At 44.4% G+C, this 23,465-nt stretch overlaps 1 protein-coding gene across 3 annotated transcripts in view; it reads right to left on the reverse strand.

Annotated features, from left to right (window-relative positions):
- The window catches only part of FGD3 (FYVE, RhoGEF and PH domain containing 3), a 151,154-nt gene that overhangs the window by 8,012 nt on the left and 119,677 nt on the right, over positions 1-23,465 (reverse strand). For all 3 annotated transcript variants that reach the window (XM_084839993.1, XM_084839995.1, XM_084839994.1), the window contains 4 exons: positions 18,980-19,081; positions 16,326-16,388; positions 10,873-10,995; positions 5,378-5,530 (listed from right to left, as the gene is read on the reverse strand). In XM_084839993.1, coding sequence (XP_084696119.1) covers positions 5,378-5,530; positions 10,873-10,995; positions 16,326-16,388; positions 18,980-19,081 — 441 coding nt within the window. The remainder of the gene's footprint in view (positions 1-5,377; positions 5,531-10,872; positions 10,996-16,325; positions 16,389-18,979; positions 19,082-23,465) is intronic.

The raw sequence follows: 23,465 nt of genomic DNA on the forward strand, positions 1-23,465 counted from the left end.
GATGTAACCCACAGATGTCAATCAATTACCTCCTAGCAAAAAACAACACTCCAGATTAGGCTGGGGTTTTCTGTTTTGTGTTTTGCATTTCCCTTGTGCATTTTACCCAAATTTCAAAGACTTAGCGCAGAGCTAAATGTCTAACCCTATTAAGGAAAAATACCTCATTTCTCCTTAATTTGAACACTGTGGAGCTGAACGTTACAGAGCAGCTCACACTTCACTGGCTATTAAGCATTTGCATGGCTTTTAGGATTATCAAAAAACTTGGATTTGGGGGGCAATGGTTTTCCCACTGTAGGAAGACAGCTCTGCTACAACAGTTTTCTATGGATTATGATGAGACACTAATGGAACTATCTGTAGCACAATGACTCGGAGAAGCATATTTCAGAGTGGAAAAGAAACAAAAATTATTACAGTTATTTGATGGATCATATAAACCCCAAGCCTTTTGTTCCTGAAATCACCAAGCTTTAAGTAAGTGGATCATGGTGATCTCTATGCTTTCTTCATTGTAGGTAAGTCATTTACGAGAAATGAAAGGAGGTCTGACCTGGTTAATGCAGTGGAAGTTATTTGTGGGAGATCTTAGCAGCAGATTTTGGGCAGAGGCAAGCAATCAGTGGCCAAGATGAGAGAAGATATTGTGAGAGAACCAATTTTGGCCGAAAATGCAGTAAAATTTGGCTAGATTTTTAATTTTGGAGAGAGAAGAGGTAGAATTGAAAATAATACAGGCTACGTGGTTGGTCAGTTGATCATATGGTTTATGTTGCTTGCACTTGATCACTTATGCACTAGTTAAACCAGGGTTTGGCAACCTAGTGCCCATCAGGACCCCCCTTCCCCTTCACTCATCCCTCCCCACTCACTCCCACCACCGCTTCTTCTGACTATCTCCCTCAGCTCAGCAGCAAGGAAGCGGGAAGTTGGTGTTTCCTCACTGCTTCCTGGTTCCTTTCTCTTGAGGTAAGCGCAGGTGGGCAGGCATGTGGGGATGGCGGCAGGTGGCAGCAGGTAAGGCAGTGCTGGGAAGGTGGCAGAAGTGGGGGCAGTTGGGCAGAACTGGCAGGTGGGGAGCAGCAGCAGCAGCGGTCCAGGGAGAAAGAAGATGACGACAGGAGCAGCAGCAGGGAAAGGAAATCCTGACTTGGGGCAGGGGGAGAAGAAGAGGACAGGAGAAGCAGGAGGGAAAGGAAATCCTGAGTGGGTGAGAGGAAGTGGAAGAAACAAAGGAGACGAGCACAGAAGGCAAAGCAGGGAAAGGGTAGGAAGAGGCAGTGGGGGGGGTGGCAAGAGAAAAAGAAATCCAGAGCGTGCCAAGTAAGAGGGAGAGAAAGTACCGAGCACATGCTTTGCATGCAGAAGGTCCCAGTGACCTCCAACCCCAATAAATGCTTGCTTCCTCTGTGTCACAAGACAGTAGGTGAGTGAGCAAGCTAGTTATTTTATTATTTTATTTATTTTATTATTAAATTTATTAATCGCCCATCTGGCTGGTCACCCAGCCACTCTGGGCGATGTACAACACACAATAAAAACAGTTTAAAACAATAAAATTCTACAATAAAAACGTTTTCTAAAATACCCTAACCCACTCCAAACGCCTGCCTGAACAACAGCGTTTTTAATGCACGACGGAAGCTCATTAAAGAGGGGGCATGACGGAGTTCCCTAGGGAGGGAGTTCCACAGAGTGGGAGCCACCACAGAAAAGGCCCTCTCCCTCGTCCCCACCAGTCTAGCTGTCCTGGCTGATGGGACAGAGAGAAGGCCATCCAAGGCTGATCTTGTTAAGCGGCCTGTCTGGTGCTGCTGGAGGCGCTCCTTAAGATAGGCTGGGCCGGAACCATATAGGGTTTTACAGGTCAAAACCAACACCTTGAATTTGGCCCAGAAAACAACTGGTAACCAGTGCAACTCCTTCAGCACTGGAGTGATGTGATCTCGCCGGCGGCTGCCTTTAATCAGGCGAGCTGCCGCATTCTGTACCAGCTGCAGTTTCCGAACCGTCTTCAAGGGTAACCCCACGTAGACCGCATTACAGTAGTCTAAACGAGAGGAGACCAGGGCATGTACTACCGATGGGAGCAGATGGTCGGGAAGGAAGGGGCGCAGCCGCCGTATCAGATGGAGTTGATACAGCGCTGTCCGGCTCACAGCTGACACCTGAGCCTCCATGGACAGCTGGGAGTCCAAAATGACCCCCAGGCTGCGGACCTGGTCTTTCAAGGGTAGCCGTACCCCATTCAACACCAGGTCAACATCCCCCAGCCTCCTCTTGTCTCCCACCAAAAGTACCTCGGTCTTGTCAGGGTTCAGCTTCAGCCTATTCCTCCCCATCCAGCCACTCACCATCTCCAGACATTTGGACAGGGATTCTACGGCCAACCTTGGTGAAGATTTAAACGAGAGGTAGAGCTGCGTGTCATCCGCATATTGATGACACTGCACCCCAAACCTCCTGATGATAGCCCCCAGCGGCTTCACATAGATGTTAAATAGCATCGGGGAGAGGATGGAACCCTGTGGCACCCCACAAGTAAGTGGCCACGGGTCCGAAACCTCCTCTCCCAGTGCTACCCTCTGGTACCTGCTGGAGAGGAAGGACCGGAACCACCGCAATACGGTGTCCCCAATGCCCAACCCCTCCAGGCGGTCCAGGAGGATACCGTGGTCAACGGTATCGAAAGCCGCTGAGAGGTCGAGGAGAACAAGGAAGGAGCATTCACCCCTATCCAGAGCCCTCCTCATATCATCTACCAAGGCGACCAAGGTCATTTCTGTCCCAAGCCCAGGCCTGAAGCCCAACTGAAATGGGTCTAGATAATCAGTTTCTTCCAAGTGTGCCTTCAACTGCACCGCCACCACCCGCTCAATCACCTTGCCCAAAAATGGCAGATTTGAGACTGGACGAAAGTTGTTCAAAACTTGAGGATCCAAGGAGGGCTTCTTTAAGAGCGGTCTTATCACTGCCTCCTTGAGGGCTGATGGCATCACTCCCTCCTCAAGGGAGGCGTTCACCACCGCCTTGATCCCCTCACCCAGTCTCCCTCTGCAGCTCATAATGAGCCAAGATGGGCAAGGATCAAGTAAGCAGGTGGTCGGCCGTACCGATGAAAGCACCTTGTCCGCTTCATCAGGAGGAAGAAGCTGGAACCGATCCCACAAAACCGGTTTGCCACAGGCCGCCTCTTGCTCACTAACTGTATCCACAGCGTGCAGAGTAACACACCTAATCTGATCAATTGTATCTGCAAAGTGCCTTGCCAAGGCCTCACAGGAGGCCTTAGAATGCTCCAGTGGTTCAGGAGCCACAGGACCGATCAGGCTCCGGACCACTTGGAACAGCCTCCTGGGACAGCCCTCTGCAGACGCGATGGAGGCAGCATAATATTCCTTTTTTGCTGCCTTCACCGCCGCGTGATAGGCTGAAGATACAGCTCTAGCCCATGTCTGATCGTCTTTGGAGCGAGACTTCCGCCACCGGCGCTCTAGCCGTCTCACCTCCTGTTTCAGAGCTCGTAACCGCGGATTGAACCATGGTGCAGTCTGAGCCCTGTTCAGGGGGAGAGGGCGTTTCGGAGCCACCTGATCTAATGCCCCAGTGATTGCGGCATTCCAGCCACCCACCAGGGTCTCGACCGAGTGGCCGTTGGCATGCCCCAGAGAATCCCCAAGCGCGTTCAGGAATCCATTTGGATCCATAAGACGCCTGGGGCGGACCATTTTGATGGTTATTTTGCGTTTATGTGTGTCTATCTGCCTGGATGAGTGTGAGTTCACTCATAAAACCACTGAGCACATGCTTTGCATGCAGAAGGCCCAAAGTTTCAGTGACCCCCATCCCCAATAAATCAAGCTATTACAGAAATTTTTAATAAATTCTTCTCTTTAATGACTTTGGTGTCCTGTGTTTTTGCTGTGCTGTGTTGCCGAGCACTAACAGCTAAACTCCAACAGCCACACCCCAACAGCAGCCGATCTTGTGGTGGTGCCCTCAACACTTCCTCAAAATTCACTCAAAAATCCCAGATGTGCCATGAGCCCAAGAAGGCTGCCTACCCCTCAGTTGAACAGACCAAAGAAGTTTACAGTCCTTATCCGTGATTGATGCTGACGTCTGCACATAGTATTAGCATCTGGCTCTCATATGGCCATACATCTTAAAAGTCAAAGGGCGACTGCCACACCGAAAAGACGGAAAACAGACCTTGGCATTAGCCCACCTGCTGAGCTTGGATCTAAATCCCCATGTTCCACATCCAAGTTCAACACTTTGCCCACTTGGTCAAACCAACCCTTCGTAGAGCAATTGCTGTTGCCCTTTTTATGGTTCAGCTACGATCCACACTTCAAGGAGAATGAGATTTCAGACAGCAGAATTCTCTAGTGTGCAAACATTAGAATAATTATGTGCTAACTTAACATAAAGCAGTATTCCTATATGCACAGCTCTGCTCATGAAATTGGGCTTTATTTCATAGGGCTGGATCCAACACAGGTCATCTGCTAGCAGAACAGAAACCACTAGTGGGCTGGATTTCCCTCCATGCAGCCCATCACTCCCGCTTCCAAATCTGCTCCAGAAGATTGGGGGACCTTCCAGAGCTGATTTGGAGCACACACAGTGGCTGCAGAGGGGAGGAGAGGACAGGTCATACTGTGTGAGCAGATGTCAACTCACATGATCACATGATCCAAGCCATAATGTGCAACACTCCATTCGTGCTAAAAGCAAAAATGAATGAGAATTATGTGCAACACCAGAGGTTAGGAGGGCATATGTAAAATGAAATTATTTGAAAGAAACAACAATCCACATAGTAGCAACCATGCAACAGCCCCTCTGGTAGGTCTATGTAACAAATGATGAGCTACTAACAGAGCGATCCAGCAGGGATGGTAGCGGGATAATCCAAGGCGGAGGAAGCATCAAATCCAAAGCCCTGCTGGCTTGTGCCAGCATGGGGGCAGTGGCATTTTCCTACGTTTTCCCCCTTCTTTTTTGGTTATTCTTCCTCCCCTCCAGGAATGGCATACTCCCTGGCCACCACCCCATTCTGGGGTCATGTTGGAGAAACAGGGAACCTTCATCCACTTGGCATGCCCCCTTTTTGCTGTTTCTGCCAAAGCACCAACAGCAGAGAGACAAGAGCAGTGGAGGTTTCCACATCCACAATGGGGAGGTTTGTGGGGTGTGTGTGTGACCTCCTTCTCCCCCCTCTCCACAGATACCCTCCCAGGTTCCATAGGATTGTGGCCTATATGATGAATGATTGCGAGGTCAGACTGTGAAAGGATGTTTACACTGAAAACCATCCTTTTGCTAAAGCAACCAGTCATTTTAGGATTGGTTAACAAGATAAATATACCTCCATGGCAATCTTTTTCTTTTGTTCTCCTGCACCTTCATTAGCTGAGATCCATGAGGTTCCTGACAGCAGTTGAAAGCAGTCTTTACACACGCGATTGTTGCGGCTGTTATCAGCAAATATTTTAAACTCGGAGCATTTTGCACAGATAACCTAAATCAAAAACATAGTACTTCATTCTTACGTCATTACTGAAAACAAAATCCCCATATGATTAGAACCACTTTAGTTTCTGTTTCTGAAAATAATAGTAATAATAAAGGATTTTCAGATCCTATCTCCAAGACAAGATTACTTCCCTTCTGTTTCCCCCACTTATTTAGCATTAAGGAATGGTTTTTTTTTTCTGTTCTATGTTATTTTCAAGATTCTGATTATAGAAATAAAGGCAAAATCATGCCTATATGGGTTTGCTTTTCTGTTCAGTGTTATAATGCGCTTCTAATAAATATTTAATCCAGTGTAATTGAGATTTCCTGGAAGCTTATCCAAATATACGTTTAAAAGAGACCCACTTATGAAAGGTTTCTTGATGTCTTGGAAATATGATGTCTCCTTCGCATCATCTTGAGTTTAGCATCACACACACACACTTCAGCCACAATTTGGTAATGGTAAACTTGACCCAATACGTTCATCAATATGTCTAGGTGTATTGATGACGTAGTGATGGCCATCAATTTGGATGGCTTTAAAAGGGGGTTACACAAATACATGGAGGAGAAGGCTATCAATGGCTAGCAGTCCTGATGGGTCTATGCTATCTCCAGTATCACAGGCAGTCTGTCTATGTACTCCAGTTGCTGGGGAATATGGATGGGAGGGTGCTGTTGCACTCATGTCCTGCTTGTGGGTTTTCTGCGGGCAGCTGGTTGGCCACTGTGTAAACAGAATGCTGGACTAGATGGACCCTTGGTCTGATCCAGCATAGCTCTTCTTATGTTCCTATGTATTTGCTTGATATTTTCTGGAATCAGTATAGCAGGAAGGGGGAAACCTCCGGTTTGATATGATCCACTGAGCCTTTCCGTCCAGCCCAGGGCCCCACTCCCATGCAAGAATTAGGCTACTTAAAAGCCTCCACTGGTAACCCTTCCCATATACTACGACCTAACCCCCACGCTGAAATTAGGCTTAGAAATGGCCTTCCGCTGAAGACAATGGAAATCTTTTTTCAAGCTAGTTGCTGCGGGGGTGGGATGCAGCTGCTCTCCCCAAATTGCCCCCTCCCCCATGCTGAAATTAGGTTTGGGAAAAACTTTGCATTGAAGCTAGTGGAAGGCACTTTCCAAGCCTAACTGAAGCACTGGGGGGATGGTGCTGTCTGTGTGTATGAGTGTGTGTGCATGCGCCCATGAGCACATCCCCATGAGTGTGCGTGAATGCACGTATGTGGGTGTAGGAGTGTATGTATGCATGTGTGCACATGTATGGGAGAGTGTGGGCTGGCCATGCCCATTACCAGCATTGGCACTACTCACTTTTGGCCCTGCCCACTGCTGGCATGTGGCCCCCAACATATTGCCACCAAAGCAATGTGGCCCAGGGGCTGAAAATGATTCCCCAACCGTGCAATAGTGCAACAATTGCCACAGAACGTTATTTTCTTCAAAGTAACACAAATTCAACAATGAGAGAGAAGGCGCGCACATATGCACTCACACACGGATCCACACCAGCAAACTGGTGGGTGAATAGCAAGCTATTCTTTCTTAGGGAAAGAAAGAATTCTAAACATTGACTCAAATCAGGACTGGCAGCATGGAACAGGAAATACTTCAAAGAGTTACTTCTGTTGTGGGTCTCTAAAGCCATCGATGCTGTAATGGCATGATGCTAATTGGACCACTCATTCAGAGTCTATTATGGATAGAGTAACAGTAGTCATGCTGACCATGACTTAACTAGCTCATATACTGAAAAGACTGAAAGCATCAGTTTAAACAACAATGGCCTTTCATGTCTAGGATATAAGTACCGCAACTAGGCCCAAACCATAATACTTGATAAAATGGCAAATGAAAATCAATGCATCCAAAGTTAGAATGTTGCTGCAGCATTCAGGGGAGAATTACATCACCGTTGGGAGGTACCTCAGTAATTTTGAAGTGTCTGGTGCAGGAAAGGTGTGAGCCACTGTAGTGAACATTCATTGTACCCCATATGAATGGGGGGGTATTCATAAGGATTGGAGAGGGGGAGCTGAGTGGGGACCCAGATCTCCCAAGTCCCAGTCCAGCACTCTAATCACTACATTGCTCAAAGATAATTTTAGGTAGGAAAGAATCTGGCATATTGGCAGAATACCACTTTCTCTTGTAAAAACTGCATGTGGATACTGGCACTAAGCATGCTTGTTCACTAGTAAATAAAGATCTATATATATTCAGAAGATATGGGTGCATGCAAAGCAGATTGGGTAAAGCTTCAACAGTCCTTGTGGATGACTTTCTAGAGATCTGCTGAGAGACATGCAGCATGCCGTTAACTAGGTGGTAATTGGATAGCTATAGGCCAAAGCAGCTCAGCGGATTTTAATTAAAGGGGTAGACAACGTACCATCTCTTAGGTGCAGAAGGTTAAGTGAGGATGCCCTTAACAGGTTTACAGCTATTTGCAAGATCATTTGATTTAGCTCGCTATGTGAGGGCTTTCCATTTGGTAACCTCAGTTGTCTAGCCACATACTCTGGGGTGCTCTTCCCAGAAAGGTAGTTCCTAAGCCTCATTAGATCCACCAACCCTCTTCCATCACCATTGCTCTTGAACTGACCTTTGCTACTCCTAGGCACTGCCAGCATCTCATACATGGTTGCTACAGTTTTTTAGGATACAGCCAAAAGATATCCACTTTGGGGGATCATTTGGAGGAGGGACAACAACTCAGGATCTGAGCAAATGCTTTGCCTGCAAAAGGTCCTGGATTCAATCCCTGGTCTGCCCAGTTAAAAGACCAGGTAGCAGGTGTGGGGAAAGACTTCATCTTCCTGAGAACCTGCCAGTCAGAGCACAAAGTACTGGCCTAGATGGACAAACAGTTTGGCCTGGCAGAACAGAACTTCCTATATGCCTATCCACTCTGAGCAATGCCTTTACCTGATTTAAGAAGCAATCCTATACATGTTTAGACCAAAAAAAAGTTCTACAATAATTGTGGGACTTTTCTGTGTAAACATGCATAGGATTGCACCCTTAGATAAGTATTTTGAACTTCCTCGTTTGCAATGGGACTTCCTCCTTTCCTCAACCCCTGCATCCCCCCATGACCTTCTCTTTGAAGCAGATTTAGGGGCTGCAGGGAGAGAGGAAATCCATTCCACCAGCAGTTTCCCTTCCACTAGTGGAACGATACCATTGGATCCAAGCCAACATTGATATTAAGATTCATCAGACAGATAGCAACATTCTGTGTGTGTGGTGTGTGTGTTATTCTTCCATGCAGCTCACCATCAAGGAAGAACAACATACAAACGTTTTGCTTGGTAATTTTTGGTGCTCCTGAGGATAAATAGTTTGTAAATACTTTAAGTCAGTAGTTTTTTATTTCTAGTTCACAGGCCATAAAAAACCCAATTCTTGTAAATACAAGAAAAGCTATATATTGATCTCTTTCATTAAGTAAGTCTTGAAGAAGGAAGACAAACATTTATCATCTTTTGTTTTTTTGAAGCATGCATGTTTCCAGAACAGGTAACAAAAAAACAGTGCAAAGTCTGCAAGCCTGCAAGTTTGGCTGCGATTGAAACTGACAAAGATTTTGAAACATGGCTGAAATAGACAAGGAAACTATAGGTATTTCAGGCGCTGTGGATTGCAGAGCTTTCCATTTTCACCCCATCAACAGGCCTGCCCGCCCCGCATCCTATAATCTGCTACATGGGGATTGAATGCTCTATGATACCCTATCTGAAGGTTCTTCTGTGAAATCAGGACTACGAGGATATGAATTCATTGTGGCATACATTTCATCTTATGTTGTTGTTTTTTAATGATTTTCAGTTTCATGGCATTCTTTGTTAAGAATGTGTTACGTCAAACTTCATAAGATTGCGAAATCCACTTCTCAAGAATGCACCTACTCAAGAAGGAAAGACATACCAACCCAGAAAGATATTGTGAAACATTTCCTGGCTACACACTTCCATAGCCGTCTGGACGCATGCAAGCCTTCATGAAGCTTAGACCCTGTTTGTGTCTTACTGCCAAATGCCTGCAGTATTGCACCACATCCTTTTTGACTCAGCCTTTTGAACTTGTTTTGTTTATTAAATATTGTTTGTTTATTTAAATAATGTATATCCTGACTTTCAGAATACAAATGCTTCTAAAGGGACTATGTAAATCCTGTAAGATTAACACCACCAGACCATGCAACTAATGTTGAATGAATATAAACATTCATGTAAACCAGGGGTGCACAACCTTTTCAGCCCTGAGGGCCACATGTGCTGCTGGCTCAGGGGTCACATACGCGTACACACAGAGACATAAGCACACAGTCACATATCCCAGCAATCCGGATACGGATCACTCTTTCCTCGCTGCTAGCAGCCATGGAAAAAGAGTAAGTTCTATGAAGATATCTGGGGAAGGAAGTGGAAGGAACAGAGGTGGGATTTGGAGGTGGTGGTGGGCACCCACAGGGGGCTGTTGGTTGTGCACCCTTAATGTAAATGCTGTTAAATTAATATTACCAAACTATTCAATTGATGTTAGATGTATTGATAATTTCAGGTTTACTGATGGAATTTGAAGAAAACCAAACACGGCATAGAAATACCTATCTAATCTAACAAGAGAACGTGCAGGTCCCATTGGCCTTCTTTGAATTTTCTGGGCTCAGGAGACTAATATAAATATCCTTAACAACAAAGTTATCTGAAATATTGGGGATTGATTATCAGTGAAGGATGTGTCTGACAGTAGTTCCTATCAGATGAGAAAAATAACCTTTTAATCTTTCAATATATTTTAATGTTTGGAGGTTTCATATTAAACCAAGTAAATCATTGGCAAAATGACTATTATAGCAGAAAAAATGAAGACAAATAAATCCTACTGAAGACAATGGGCTTTGGATTAAAATTCCACCAATTTCAATGGAACTTATTTCCAAGTGTGTTCATTTAAAATATATAATGTATGAATACCAGAAGGAGATTTTTCTGATTCAAAGGTATGTGAGAATTATACAGCTCCATATATATATTTTATTCTTTTATCCTGATTTCCCCATTGTTAATTAACATGACAGACAGAAGGTAAACTGTGGACAGTAGATAAATCTACTCACATGCATATCGAGCCCTTATCTATGTACTTATGTAGACAGCCCTGAGAATTTTTACTGATGGGCAATATAAAAATATCTATAATAAATAATAATACATCAAAGGTTATACCCCTTTCTTGACAGAATTTTGTAGCAAAAACCCAGCTTGTTCCAAAAGAACAACATTGTATCACAAAACAATGAATTTTTACTCCAGTACTCACTGCTCCACATTGCTTGCAATGGTGCCGTCTTTTTGTAATGGAGTTAAAGCTTTCACTGCAACTTTTGCAAGCTTGTTTCTCCTTTTCTCTCTTCGATTTGGAAGATTTTCTGCAGCATTCAGGCTGGAATGGAAAATAAAATTAAATTGAAGTTAAACAAGGTTACAGAAAGAAGTAAGGGCAGCTTGAACTCTTCTATTTAAAAAGGGGGACTAGTGCCTGTAAGGCAGACATTTAGCAGTCAAATAGTAAAGATGCATTACATTTGCAAGATATAGTTTGATCCAAGCTCTGCCAGTAGTCTTTGGCTGATAAAACTGCCTTAGCCAAATGACCCCTGACATTTGGAAGGGTGGCTGGAGCAGCTATTAGACAGCCTCTAACAACGGTTGAATTTGCTAAAACACCACTTAGTAACAATTATAGATTTTCTTTAAGGTCTATTTACATGCTGAAGGTCTCTCTACCCTTCCTGATATGTGAGCTGCCTTCTCCCTCAGATGATACTTCCTGCTGCACTAGCAAGAGGTGGAATATATGCAAGAAAAGGATGGTGCTTCCTGCAAGTCTTTCAGTGTCTGTAATTGGCGTGAGACTTCTTTGTATGAAGAATTTGAGACAGTATTCGAAGTGTGGTGCAGGGCTCCCTAGTGAGGTACCAATAGTTGTCAGGAGAAACAGAAGTATCTCCTTGCCCCTCCATGTCCCGACTGCATTCATCACCATAAGTTACTCTTCAGGAGACTCAAACTGTAGCTTGTTCCATTAATGCAGTTTGAAAATCTTTGCTTCAGGAACAGTGACAGGAGATACCACTCAGTGTGGGAGCTGTGAAGATTTCAATTGTTTAACAGTATCAGTTACTAGCAAAGCAGCAAATGGCAACACCACGCAGAATCAAACATTTGTCCCATTTCAGGGAAGTTGTTTAATTTATATTAACATTCCTTTCTTGCCCCAAAGGAAGTACAGATATGACTTGCAATTAAACTGAATGGAGTGCGTTACAGAGTTGCTAAGGGCACAATTCTATTCCAGTTTAGACAGAAAAAAGTCCTACGACTCTTAGCATTCCCCAGCCAGCTGCGAGTTGTAGGACTTTTTTCTGTCTGAATAAGCATAGGATTGCACCCTAAGGCTCTTACATACATGCCCTTGCTGCTTTCATGACAGGCCATGCACTCAGAGACCATTTCAGCATGGCACTTGGTGTAAAGAAGCACCGAATTATTATAGCAACTAACAGTTACAAGTAGCTCTTAATGACATTTCTTTCAGGTGTATACCAAAGCTTTGGAAAGAAATCTAATTAGAAAGCCCCACATCCCAACCAACATTGTGTTGTTAGAGCATGTGGGACCAGCCATACAGACCACAGCTCTGCCACTAATTTGCACCTTTGCTCTGTCACTGGGACTTGGTTCAGCCCTAGCACTATATCAGCTGCCATTGGTGCTTCCAACAGGCTGTGTTCTGTTAGGTGCAGCATCCTCTGCAGAAGTTCATAAGAGCCCTGCAAAAAGCAAGGGGTGAAATGCCTGGCCGGCTCCAGCCTTGAGCACATGTCCTCAGAAGCTAGTTTGACTTTTCCCAGAATCATTTCAGTAGAAGGGCAGTTCCCATTCATCCTCAAAAGGAATCCTGTTGCAGCCAGTGAGAGTGCACTGAAATGTATTTAACTCTTATCTGTTTAACCCCATATAATGCTATAGGCTTTGGAATATATTTGGAGTTTACATTTTAGGGAGTGATTGTATGGCGTCAAGAATTCAGCACATAAAAACTTAGGGAAGACATGGTCATTCACCACAGAGGGAATGTTAGAAAGTGTGCTAACCTGCAAATGCAAGAGCAACAACAGTGTCTCTGGGTGCTTCCAGACAGGCAGCTCTTAGCGCTACCAATCAAAAGACATTGTGCAGCTTTTCTTCCTTAATGGATTTTTTTGTGGAAAGAAAAAAAGATGGAAGAAGAGGTGGGCAAACATGGGAGGGAATTGGAAGATGATGTCATCTGGACCCCCAATAAAATTATGTGAATGACGTAGGCCCATTGCACAATAAAAGCCTCAGGTGGAAGCACCCTCTGTCTTTCGGCCTGGTTCGCATGACAAGAGGTGGCTTGTTAACCATCCCCACATATGCTGGACGTGTGCTGGCTGATTTTTCTAATTACCCTCAGCAGATACAGGCTGCTTGACACCCAAACCTGGCAAGGGAGACTGGGGTGGTTAACAAACAAACAAAAGGGGTGGTCTGTTGTAGGGTTTCTGCGTGGTTTGTCATCCACCCCAGTCACCCATTCTTGCTGGATTTGGATGGCACGACAACCTGCACCTGGTGAGGTTAATTAGGGAAATCAGCTGGCATGGGCAGGGGTGGTTAACAGGCCAACATGGTTTATTAACAACTCTTGTGTCACGTGAACCCAGTCTTTGGGTTAAAAAATAGTTGACTGGCATTTACAAACGTATTTTGCATTCTTTACATTTTTAATGTAAGCAAAAGGGTATAGCTTTCCTAATAATACTAATGGTATCTCAATGTGCTAAGTATTTCTTTAGCAAGCTGGACAGAATTAAGAAGGCTGCTTCTAGTTTGCTGACTATTATCACCACCAAGTGGTTTAGTTGCATAAGTTGTAAGCAAAAGGACTGTACTAATGTACAAGGTTTTAGATGGCACAATTCACAGATGCCAGTTGACCATTTGCTTGGCAAACACAAGGTAAAATAAAGGACAACAATGATATATTCACACAGTCATGTGGAAACATCTCTATTTATTATATGAGCTTTAAACGGCATTACTTTCAGGAGAAAGGCTGTTTACCTTTCTACTAAAAGCAAAAGCCACCAGCAAAATCTGTCATAAGCAAATAACATAGGTTTTTTTGCTTTTAAGAAATGAAGATTTAAAAAGGTCATGCAACTGAGATTAAGAGCAACTTTTATATATAACACAAAATTTAAAAAGTGGCTGCTTTAGTTAAAGTTAATATTATTTATACTTCAAAAAACCTGAGATGTTTATAATATTTTAAATTAAAAATGTACTCTCAACAATATTATAGCAAAAGGGCCAGAACAACGTGCAAAAGTTCTCCATGGCATTTACGCATCTTTCCTTCTCACACACCAGCGCAAGGAGCTGAGCAAAGGCTAGAAGTGCTGATGGCCAAAAGCCTAGACCAGCTGCCAAGAAACAATGGCTGGGATTGCTGAGATTTTTTGGAGTAGTTGCAGCAAGTCCAGGCCAGAACGTAACCTGCCCTGTTCGTGCAGCTCTTATGACTGTGCCAGGCAGTTACAGCAGCATCTCCAATTGCTGCATGACAGCTGGATCACACCAATTCCCATCCCAGATTTGCCCAGGGTTTGTTCAGTGGACTGAGAAATAGCTCAGCACTGCATAAAACTACACAGTGTAACAGTATTGCATACTGGGGTGGGGGAAGCTTAGCAACATGACCTCCTGCTTCCAAATCTCCTAGGAAATTATCCTGGCTACAACTGCAGATAACCTGCCACACATCTTTTTTCCTTGAGTCCTCTGGGTATGTTTTATTAAAAATATGTCTTGACCTATAAGAATCTCTAGAGAGGAAGCTTGTCTACTGTAGTCCTCAGCTAGAGAATACTACAGTGTGAATGATATGTGGTGGTCTAAATTGTAAGTAGGACAGCAGCCATTGATCTGACTGATGAATGAATGTTTGATTTACTAAAATGTGTCTCTAATTAATCAGGCAGCAGATTAATGTTTAAATGCAAGCTCTTACAAACACTGCAGGCAGGACTGGTCCTATCATGAGCCACAGTGATCCTCATAGCTCAGGTGGCAGCCTGGGAGGGGCAGTCGATTGTGACTTTCCGCCTGCTGCCCATCAGCCCACCCATTGCTGCCATGTCCCCACCCAGCAAGTGCAGCACCAGTAGCAGCTACTGCTGCTCAGCTGCCCACCTGCCAAGGAATGGTGCCACTGCTTTCACTGCTGTGGCAACTACCGCAGTGAGAGCAGCTGGTGGTGCTCCTATGGTGCTCTCCAGACTGTGCTTTGCTCCATGCTTCTCAGTCCTTCCTCAAAGCAAGGCATTATGGACGAGTGGCCACGGAGGGTGCCTGCGCCACCACTGCTTTTCCACAAAGGCGGCAAATATTGCGACAAAGTGGTGCAGGCACTGTCTGTGGCCACCTCACCCACAATGCTGCACTCTGAGGAAGACATCGAAGGGAAAGATTGTCCCGGGAGGATGAGATTGCCTGTGCTACTGTGGCATACTGGACAACCTCAGCCTTTCAGGGACACCCATCCAACATCATGCTCTGAAGAAGGCATGCTCAGCGTGGGGCATGGAAAAGTGAGATAGATCGCTAGCGCTGCAACCACTAATGCAGTGGCAAGTATTTTTGTTAAAGGGCAAGTGGGGGGCACAGAGGAGGGAGGTGGTGGCTGTGGGTCTGCCTTGCCTGAGGCGTCCCTGACTGTAGATGATAGGCACTATCTTAGAAGAGGCATTCCTTGTCCTCTTGCCCAAAGGAGGTAATGCCTCTTCTAAGATTATGCCTGTTGTGACATACATGTGCAACATCTAAAAACAAAGGATATGCTTTTTTCGCCTTCAGAAGAAGTGTTTTATTCAAATGCAAATTTACACCGATTTAATCAACCGATCAATTACTAAGCTGAAACTCGTGTGATTAAGGGGATACAGTTTCTTTCATCAGATGACAGTCCTAATGATAAAGAATACTAAGTATGGCACAGCTGAATTAGACAAAGCAGTGTAGCTGAGAGCAATGGTTTTCATGTAAGAAGTGCCATCTGATATCTAAATCAGCCCTAATAAGTTTGGTTTTTCTAATAAAAGACATCTGCATAGTAGTACGGATGCGAGCCATGATTTTGTAGTGATTACGTTGAAAACAATCATTAGGAAAGAATTACTATCCATTTCCCAGCTGTCAGAAGTAAAGTGTCTCTGCTGATAATTCAAACATTTCCAGTGGAAATATAGTATGGACAAGCTTATCTTTCTATCTAATCTTTAACTCAGTCTTAAAGAAGCACAGAACAGATATGCCTAGTAATAATGGTTTGTTTATGTTTGTACTGGCTTTAGGGGTCCTACCAGCCTTTTAAATAGCTAAAAATAATTTATTTTCCAATAGCGTTCAAAGGAAGAACAGCAAATTTAGACAGGATAGGGTCTTACATTTAAAAAATGACACAAATGTCAAGGTTTTACAATAGAAAAGGTCAGATGTAACTTTCACTAATGGTGAAAAGGCAACATTTTAGTAAATAAAATGCAAAGAGAGAATATAGACTAGTGTATGACTGCGACTGGAACAGATTTCTTTTTCTCTCTTTTGCAATCTCTCTTGCTCTCTTCTCAGAACAAAGCATTTAAACATTTGCTTTGATGAAGCATAAGTCTCATAATTACTTACCCCTCCAGATGTGCTGCTACCATCTGTCCCTAGCATAGATTCCACAGAACTTGTGCTTGCTATCTGGTAGGAGAAAGTCACGATAAAACATTTCAGTACTGAGATTATCTTCGGGATTCTCAGTCGTATTAATTCCAAGAACAGCATTTGCAAGTGAGGAAGACCCACTTGTTTTTATATAAATTCCTAATTCCCTAATCAGTCAGTCCTATTAGCCCTTGTACTGGCTAAGGAATCATAGAATAGTAGGGTTGGAAGGGGCCTATAAGACCATTGAGTCCAACCTCCCGCTCAGTGCAGGAATCCAAGTCAAAGCATCCCTGACAGATGACTGTCCAGCTTCATCTTGAATGCCTCCGGTGCCCACCACCTCCCTAGTTAGTTGGTTCCATTGTCGTATTGCTCTAACAGTCAGGAAGTTTTTCCTGATGTTCAGCCGGAATCTGGCTACCTGTAACTTGAGCCCATTATTCCATATCCTGCACTTTGGGATGATCGAGAAGAGATCCTGGCCTTCCTCTCTGTGACAACCTTCCAAGTACTTGAAGAGCGCTATCCTATCTCCCCTCAGTCTTCTCTTCTCAAGGCTAAACGTGCCCAGTTCTTTCAGTCTCTCTTCATAGGGCTTTGTTTCCAGTCCCCTGATCATCTTTGTTGCCCTCCTCTGAACCCTCTCCAGCTTGTCTGCATCCTTCTTAAAGTGTGGTGCCCAGAACTGGACACAGTACTCCAGATGAGGCCTAACCAGTGCTGAGTAGAGGGGAACTAGTACATCCCATGTTTTGGAAGCTATACTTCTATTAATACTTTATTTTGGGGCAACCAAATGTTTGTGACTGCTAGGACCCCGCTGCTCCCTCAAGGGGCGGGGGGGTCTTGTTCTTGACCTCACACGGCATCATGGTGCGAGGTCAGGAACAATTCCCTGCTCCACAACTCAGCTCCATGCTTGGAGCTGGGAAGGAGGGTGGAAAGATTTGGTTCTTTCTCTCTAAAGTGCTCTCCGCTCTCCAAACTGGAGCTTGCAGTTGGGGGACAGGGAGGTCGTCCCTGCACTTGCAACTTCCGAGGCACTTCCAAGGGAGTCAGAAGACCATGGTTATTATGGAGACGGTTCCTGCCAGAGAGCGACAGCACATTTGCCATGGCAAACAGAATTGTGGACCAGTAAGTATCATCTTCCCACAGGTGCCTGGCAGATGCTCTTACTCACCTTACTTACATCCTCTGCTGTCTTTCTGACTCTTGCACTCACACGTCCTGATCTTCCAGCCCCATCCTGATAAACTAACACAGAATGCTGGATCTCTAGACAGAGGCTGCCTGGCTTCTCTACTCTGTACAGCACCTGGCCCCACAGCTGCTGTTGCACGGCAGTCACAGTTGCTCTTTTTATGAAGGAGCAACTACTTTTGCCTATGGGGACCCAATATCTTCCTCGCAGCCAGTTTACTCTGAGTGACTGAGGTATTTTCTGAGACACATCTCTTAGAGTTGCCACACATTTACAACACCCCCTGCCTCTTTGTGCTGCAATTTCTCTCTCCGATGATAATCTGCTATTCTGTTCTTCCTCTCCCAACATCATGGAAAAGTTGCTGTTGCTGAGGGATGGGGGAATACGCACAGCCCAGGTTGCTACTTCCTTGTTCTTTCCAGCAAGGAAAAGCCAGAGTTGCTCTACAGGCAAGCAACTGCCACCACCAGCACTGGTGGCGGCAAGCAACAGGAGTTCACAGCTTGCTGGAGCGAGCAGCGAGGCACATAATGGAAGGGGGCTGTCAGACCACATGTATCTCTCTACCAGCAGTGCATCATCATACCCTCTGGTACTATTCTGGCATTTGCAATTTGATCCAGAACGTGCAGTGAGGGTCAGTAATGCTACATTGGCACCAGATACCAGGATTATTTAACAGGTTTTCAGAAATCTGTCTTGCAGCATAGAATTGGTAGAGAAAATGGGCAGTGAGATAAAATACCTGAAAGGCTTTTCAGCCACTTTGGGTCCAGTTCTACCCAGCTAATATTTGCTAGTAAGCTTACATGAGACATCATAATAGACTTGCTCTATCTAACATAGAGTTACAAGATGCCTGTAACTATAATTTACTATATTTTCCCCACCCCCTTTCTCCAAGGAGCTCACATTTTAATATTTTTTCCAGCAAAGACACTGTAAGTTAGGTTTGACTGAGATATATTGAATTGTTTAAGGACCGAGTGAACTTCATATCCAAGTAGGGATTCAAACCTGGGTTCAAATGACCCAACCAAACACTCCAGCTACTACACCCCACTAGGAATGCTAATGCATATCACTGCACATAACATAACATTTTGGTTCTAACATAATGTAAAAGGATCACATTTAAAATGCTCAAGAGCTAGTGATTATATCTATATAGAGATACTACAGTGTCTCTGTAACAGTGAACCAATGGTTGAATTGTTTTGTGACAATTTATGGGCAATAATGTAGAAGATAATCATTTTAAATACATTTGAAAGTAACATATGGGGATAATACAATCAAGAAGGCTACAAATATAGGCTGAATATCAAAAATGAAAAATGGCAAGCTTAAGTCTATTGCAGGGACTGAAATATATTATAGCAAAGAACCACAGGAATTAAGATCACTCATCACTTACTGATGAATCTGGGAGATGCTCATCTTCTTGAGAAAAGGAGCTATTAAAAGCCCTAAATGTTTCACTGTTCTGTTTATGTTTTTCTATTGTTGCTTGAATGACCTGGAATAAAATTGCAAGAAAAGATGTATGTAAAGGTAACCTACAATTTTTAGTAAATTCTTGTTTAGAAAATAAAACCATCAGTATTTCTTAAAAGTTATCAGTTGGAGGTGTCATTGCTTAAGAATGTGGTTCCTACAAAATTAACAGTTTTCAAGCATGACACATAAAAATTGAGACTGCATGGAACTGCGGGATCAGAAACACACTATCAGAATTTTATAAAGGGTGACATAGGTGATAGGGCACAGATAAGATTACAATTTTAGAAGTCATTATTCCATAGCCCCAGAGCTCCATATTTCACTACAGTAATTAAGTACATGCGAGGCTGCCTTTAAAGAGAGTTTGGAAATTGCACTTAGTTCAAAATACTGCAGAGAGAGTGTTAGCTGGGACTGGGCATCTACACTGGCTCTGTTTCTGGGCCCAATTTAGAGTGCTAGTGCTTTCCTTTAAAACTCTTCATGGCTTGGGACTAGGATATCAATTGGGTTGCCTTTTGACATACGAGACTGCCTTAAGTGCATCCTTAGGGTGCCTTATATGGATCTCCATCACAGTTAAGGACCCCTTCATGGATCACTGCCTTGTTGTGGCGAAGGGGCTTGCGTAACTCAGTGAAGCCATAAGCTATGCCATGCAGGGCCACCCAAGACGGACAGGTCATGCCAGAGAGTTCTGACAAAATGTGGTCCACTGGAGAAGGAAATGGCAACCCACTCCAGTATTCTTGCCAAGAAAACCCCATGGAACGTATCACAAAGCTAAAAGAGATGACGCTGGAAGATGAGCACCTCAGGTCGGAAGGTGTCCAATATACTACTGAGCAGAGGGAATTTCCAAGTCGCGCCAGAAAGAGTGAAGCGGCTGGGCCAAAGCCAAAAGGACACTCAGCTGTGGATGTGTCTGGTGGTGAAAAGAAAATCCGATGTTGTAAAGAACAATATTGTTTAGGAACCTGGAATGCAAGATCAATGAATCAAGGTAAGCTGGAGGTGGTCAAACATGAGATGGCAAGACTGAACATCGACATCTTGGGAATCAGCGAACTAAAGTGGACAGGCATGGGCGAATTTAATTCAGGTGACCATCATATCTACTACTGTGGGCAAGAATCCCTGAGAAGAAATGGAGTAGCACTCATAGTCAACAAAAGGGTGGGAAAAGCAGGACTGGGGTACAATCTTAAAAACGATAGAATGATCTCAGTACGAATCCAAGGCAAACCATTCAACATCACAGTAATTCAAGTCTACTGATGCCGAAGAAGCTGCGGTTGATCGGTTCTATGAAGACCTACAACACCTTCTAGAACTCACACCAAAAAAAGATGTCCTCTTCATCATAGGGGATTGGAATGCTAAAGTAGGAAGTCAAGAAATCACCAGGATAACAGGCAGGCATGGCCTTGGTGTACAAAATGAAGCAGGACAAAAGCTAATAGAGTTTTGCCAAGAGAACACGCTGATCATAGCAAACACTCTTTTCCAACAGCACAAGAGGCGACTCTACACATGGACATCACCAGATGGTCAATATCGAAATCAGATTGATTATGTCCTTTGCAGCCAAAGATGGAGAAGCTCTATACAGTCAGTCAAAACAAGACCTGGAGCTGACTGTGGCTCAGATCATGAGCTGCTTCTTGCAAAATTTCGGCTTAAATTGAAGAACGTAGGGAAAACCACTAAACCATTCAGGTATGACCTAAATCATATCCCTTATGAATATACAGTGGAGGTGACGAATAGATTTAAGGGATTAGACCTGATAGAGTGCCTGAGGAACTATGGACGGAGGTCCGTAACATTGTTCAGGAGGCAGCAACGAAATCCATCCCAAAGAAAAAGAAATGCAAGAAAGCAAAGTGGCTGTCTGATGAGGCTTTATAAGTAGCTCACGAAAGAAGGGAAGCGAAAACAAGGGAGAAAGGGGAAGATATATCCAACTGAATGCAGAGTTCTGGAGAATAGCAAGGAGAGACAAGAAGGCCTTCTTAAACGAACAATGCAAAGAAATCGAGGAAAACAACAAAATGGGAAAGACTAGAGATCTCTTCAAGAAAATCGGAGATCTCAAGGGAACATTTTGTGCAAAGACGGGCATGATAAAGGACAAAGAAGGCAGGGACCTAACAGAAGCAGATGAGATTAAGAAGAGGTGGAAAGAATACACAGAAGAACTATACAGGAAAGATCTGAATGTCCCTGATAGCCATGATAGTGCAGTCACTGAACTTGAGCCAGACATCCTTGAGAGTGAAGTCAAGTGGGCCTTAGGAAGCATTAGTAACAACAAAGCTAGCGGAGATGACAGTATTCCAGCTGAGCTATTTAAAATCATAAAAGATGATGCTGTTAAAGTGCTGCACTCAATATGCCAACAAATTTGGAACACTCAACGGTGGCCGCAAGACTGGAAAAGGTCAGTCCAATTCCAAATTCCAAAGAAGGGCAACGCCAAAGAGTGTTCAAACTACCACACAATTGCGCTCATTTCACATGCCAGCAAGGTGATGCTCAAAATCCTACAAGCTAGGCTTCAGCAGTATGCGAACCGAGAACTACCGGAAGTACAAGCTCGGTTTCGAAGAGGCAGAGGAACTAGAGATCAAATCGCCAACATTCGCTGGATCATGGAGAAAGCAAGAGAATTGCAGAAAAACGTCTATTTCTGCTTCATTGACTACGCTAAAGCCTTTGATTGTGTGGATCACAACAAACTCTGGAAAATTCTGAAAGTGATGGGAGTACCAGACCACCTTACCTGTCTCCTGAGAAACCTGTACGAGGGTGAAGAAGCAACAGTAAGAACCAGACATGGAACAACCAAGTGGTTCAAAATTGGGAAAGGAGTATGACAAGGTTGCATATTGTCACCCTGCTTATTTAACTTATATGCAGAGTACATCATGAGAAACGCCGGGCTGGATGAATCACAGGTTGGAATTAAGATTGCTCGGAGAATTATCAACAACCTCCGATATGCAGACGATGCCACCCTAATGGCAGAAAGCGAAGAGGATCTCAAGAGCCTCTTGCTGAGGGTGAAAGAGGAGAGTGCAAAAGCTGGTTTGAAACTCAACATTAAAAAAACGAAGATCATGGCATCTGGCCCCATCACTTCCTGGCATATAGAAGGGGAAGAAATGGAAGCTGTGACAGATTTTATTTTCTTGGGCTACAAGATCACCGCAGATGGTGACTGTAGCCATGAAATTAAAAGACGCTTGCTCCTGGGGAGGAAAGCTATGGCAAACCTAGACAGCAGAGTAAGAAGCAGAGACATCACCTTGCCGACAAAGGTCCGTCTAATCATAGCTATGGTTTTCCCAGTAATAATGTATGGCTGTGAGAGCTGGACTATAAGGAAGGCTGAGCGCCGAAGAATTGATGCTTTCAAACTGTGGTGCTGGAGAAGACTCTTACGAGTCCCCTGGACTGCAAGGAGGTCAAATCAGTCCATCCTAAAGGAAATCAACCCTGACTGCTCATTGGAAGGACAGAAGCTGAAGCGCAAATATTTTGGCCACCTAATGCAAAGAGAAAACTCTCTGGAAAAGACCCTGATGCTGGGAAAGACTGAAGGCAAAAGGAGAAGGGGACGGCAGAGGATGAGATGGCTAGATAGCATCACCGATGCAATGAATATGAACTTGAGCACGCTCCGGGAGAGAGCGCAGGACAGGAAGGCCTGGCGTGCTATGGTCCATGGGGTCACGAAGAGTCGGACACGACTGAACGACTGAACAACAACAACACAGTTAAGGAACAGGATCCTTTCTCTTGTGGCACCCTGATTATGGAATATTCTCTGCAGGAGCTTTGCCTGGTACCTACTTTGATTTAATTTTGGCCCCAGGGAAGAGTTTTTCATTCTTTTTGGCATTTGAATAGTATGTTTTTATCTCTGGTGTCTGTTCTTATGCTGCTCTTTTATATGTTGAATGGGGTACAGCTAACCTTGAAAGACCAGGTCCGCAGCCTGGGGGTCATTTTGGACTCCCAGCTGTCCATGGAGGCTCAGGTGTCAGCTGTGAGCCGGACAGCGCTGTATCAACTCCATCTGATACGGCGGCTGCGCCCCTTCCTTCCTGACCATCTGCTCCCATCGGTAGTACATGCCCTGGTCTCCTCTCGTTTAGACTACTGTAATGCACTCTACGTGGGGTTACCCTTGAAGATGGTTTGGAAGCTGCAGGTGGTACAGAATGCGGCAGCTCGCCTGATTAATGGCAGCCGCCGGCGAGATCACATCACTCCAGTGCTGAAGGAGTTGCATTGGTTACCAGTTGTTTTCCGGGCCAAATTCAAGGTGTTGGTTTTGACCTTTAAAACCCTATATGGTTCTGGCCCAGCCTATCTTAAGGAGCGCCTCCAGC

Source organism: Heloderma suspectum, chromosome 2 (genome assembly GCF_057233095.1).
Source record: "Heloderma suspectum isolate Gila_16-S chromosome 2, 16-S_ref, whole genome shotgun sequence".
NCBI lineage: Eukaryota > Metazoa > Chordata > Lepidosauria > Squamata > Helodermatidae > Heloderma > Heloderma suspectum.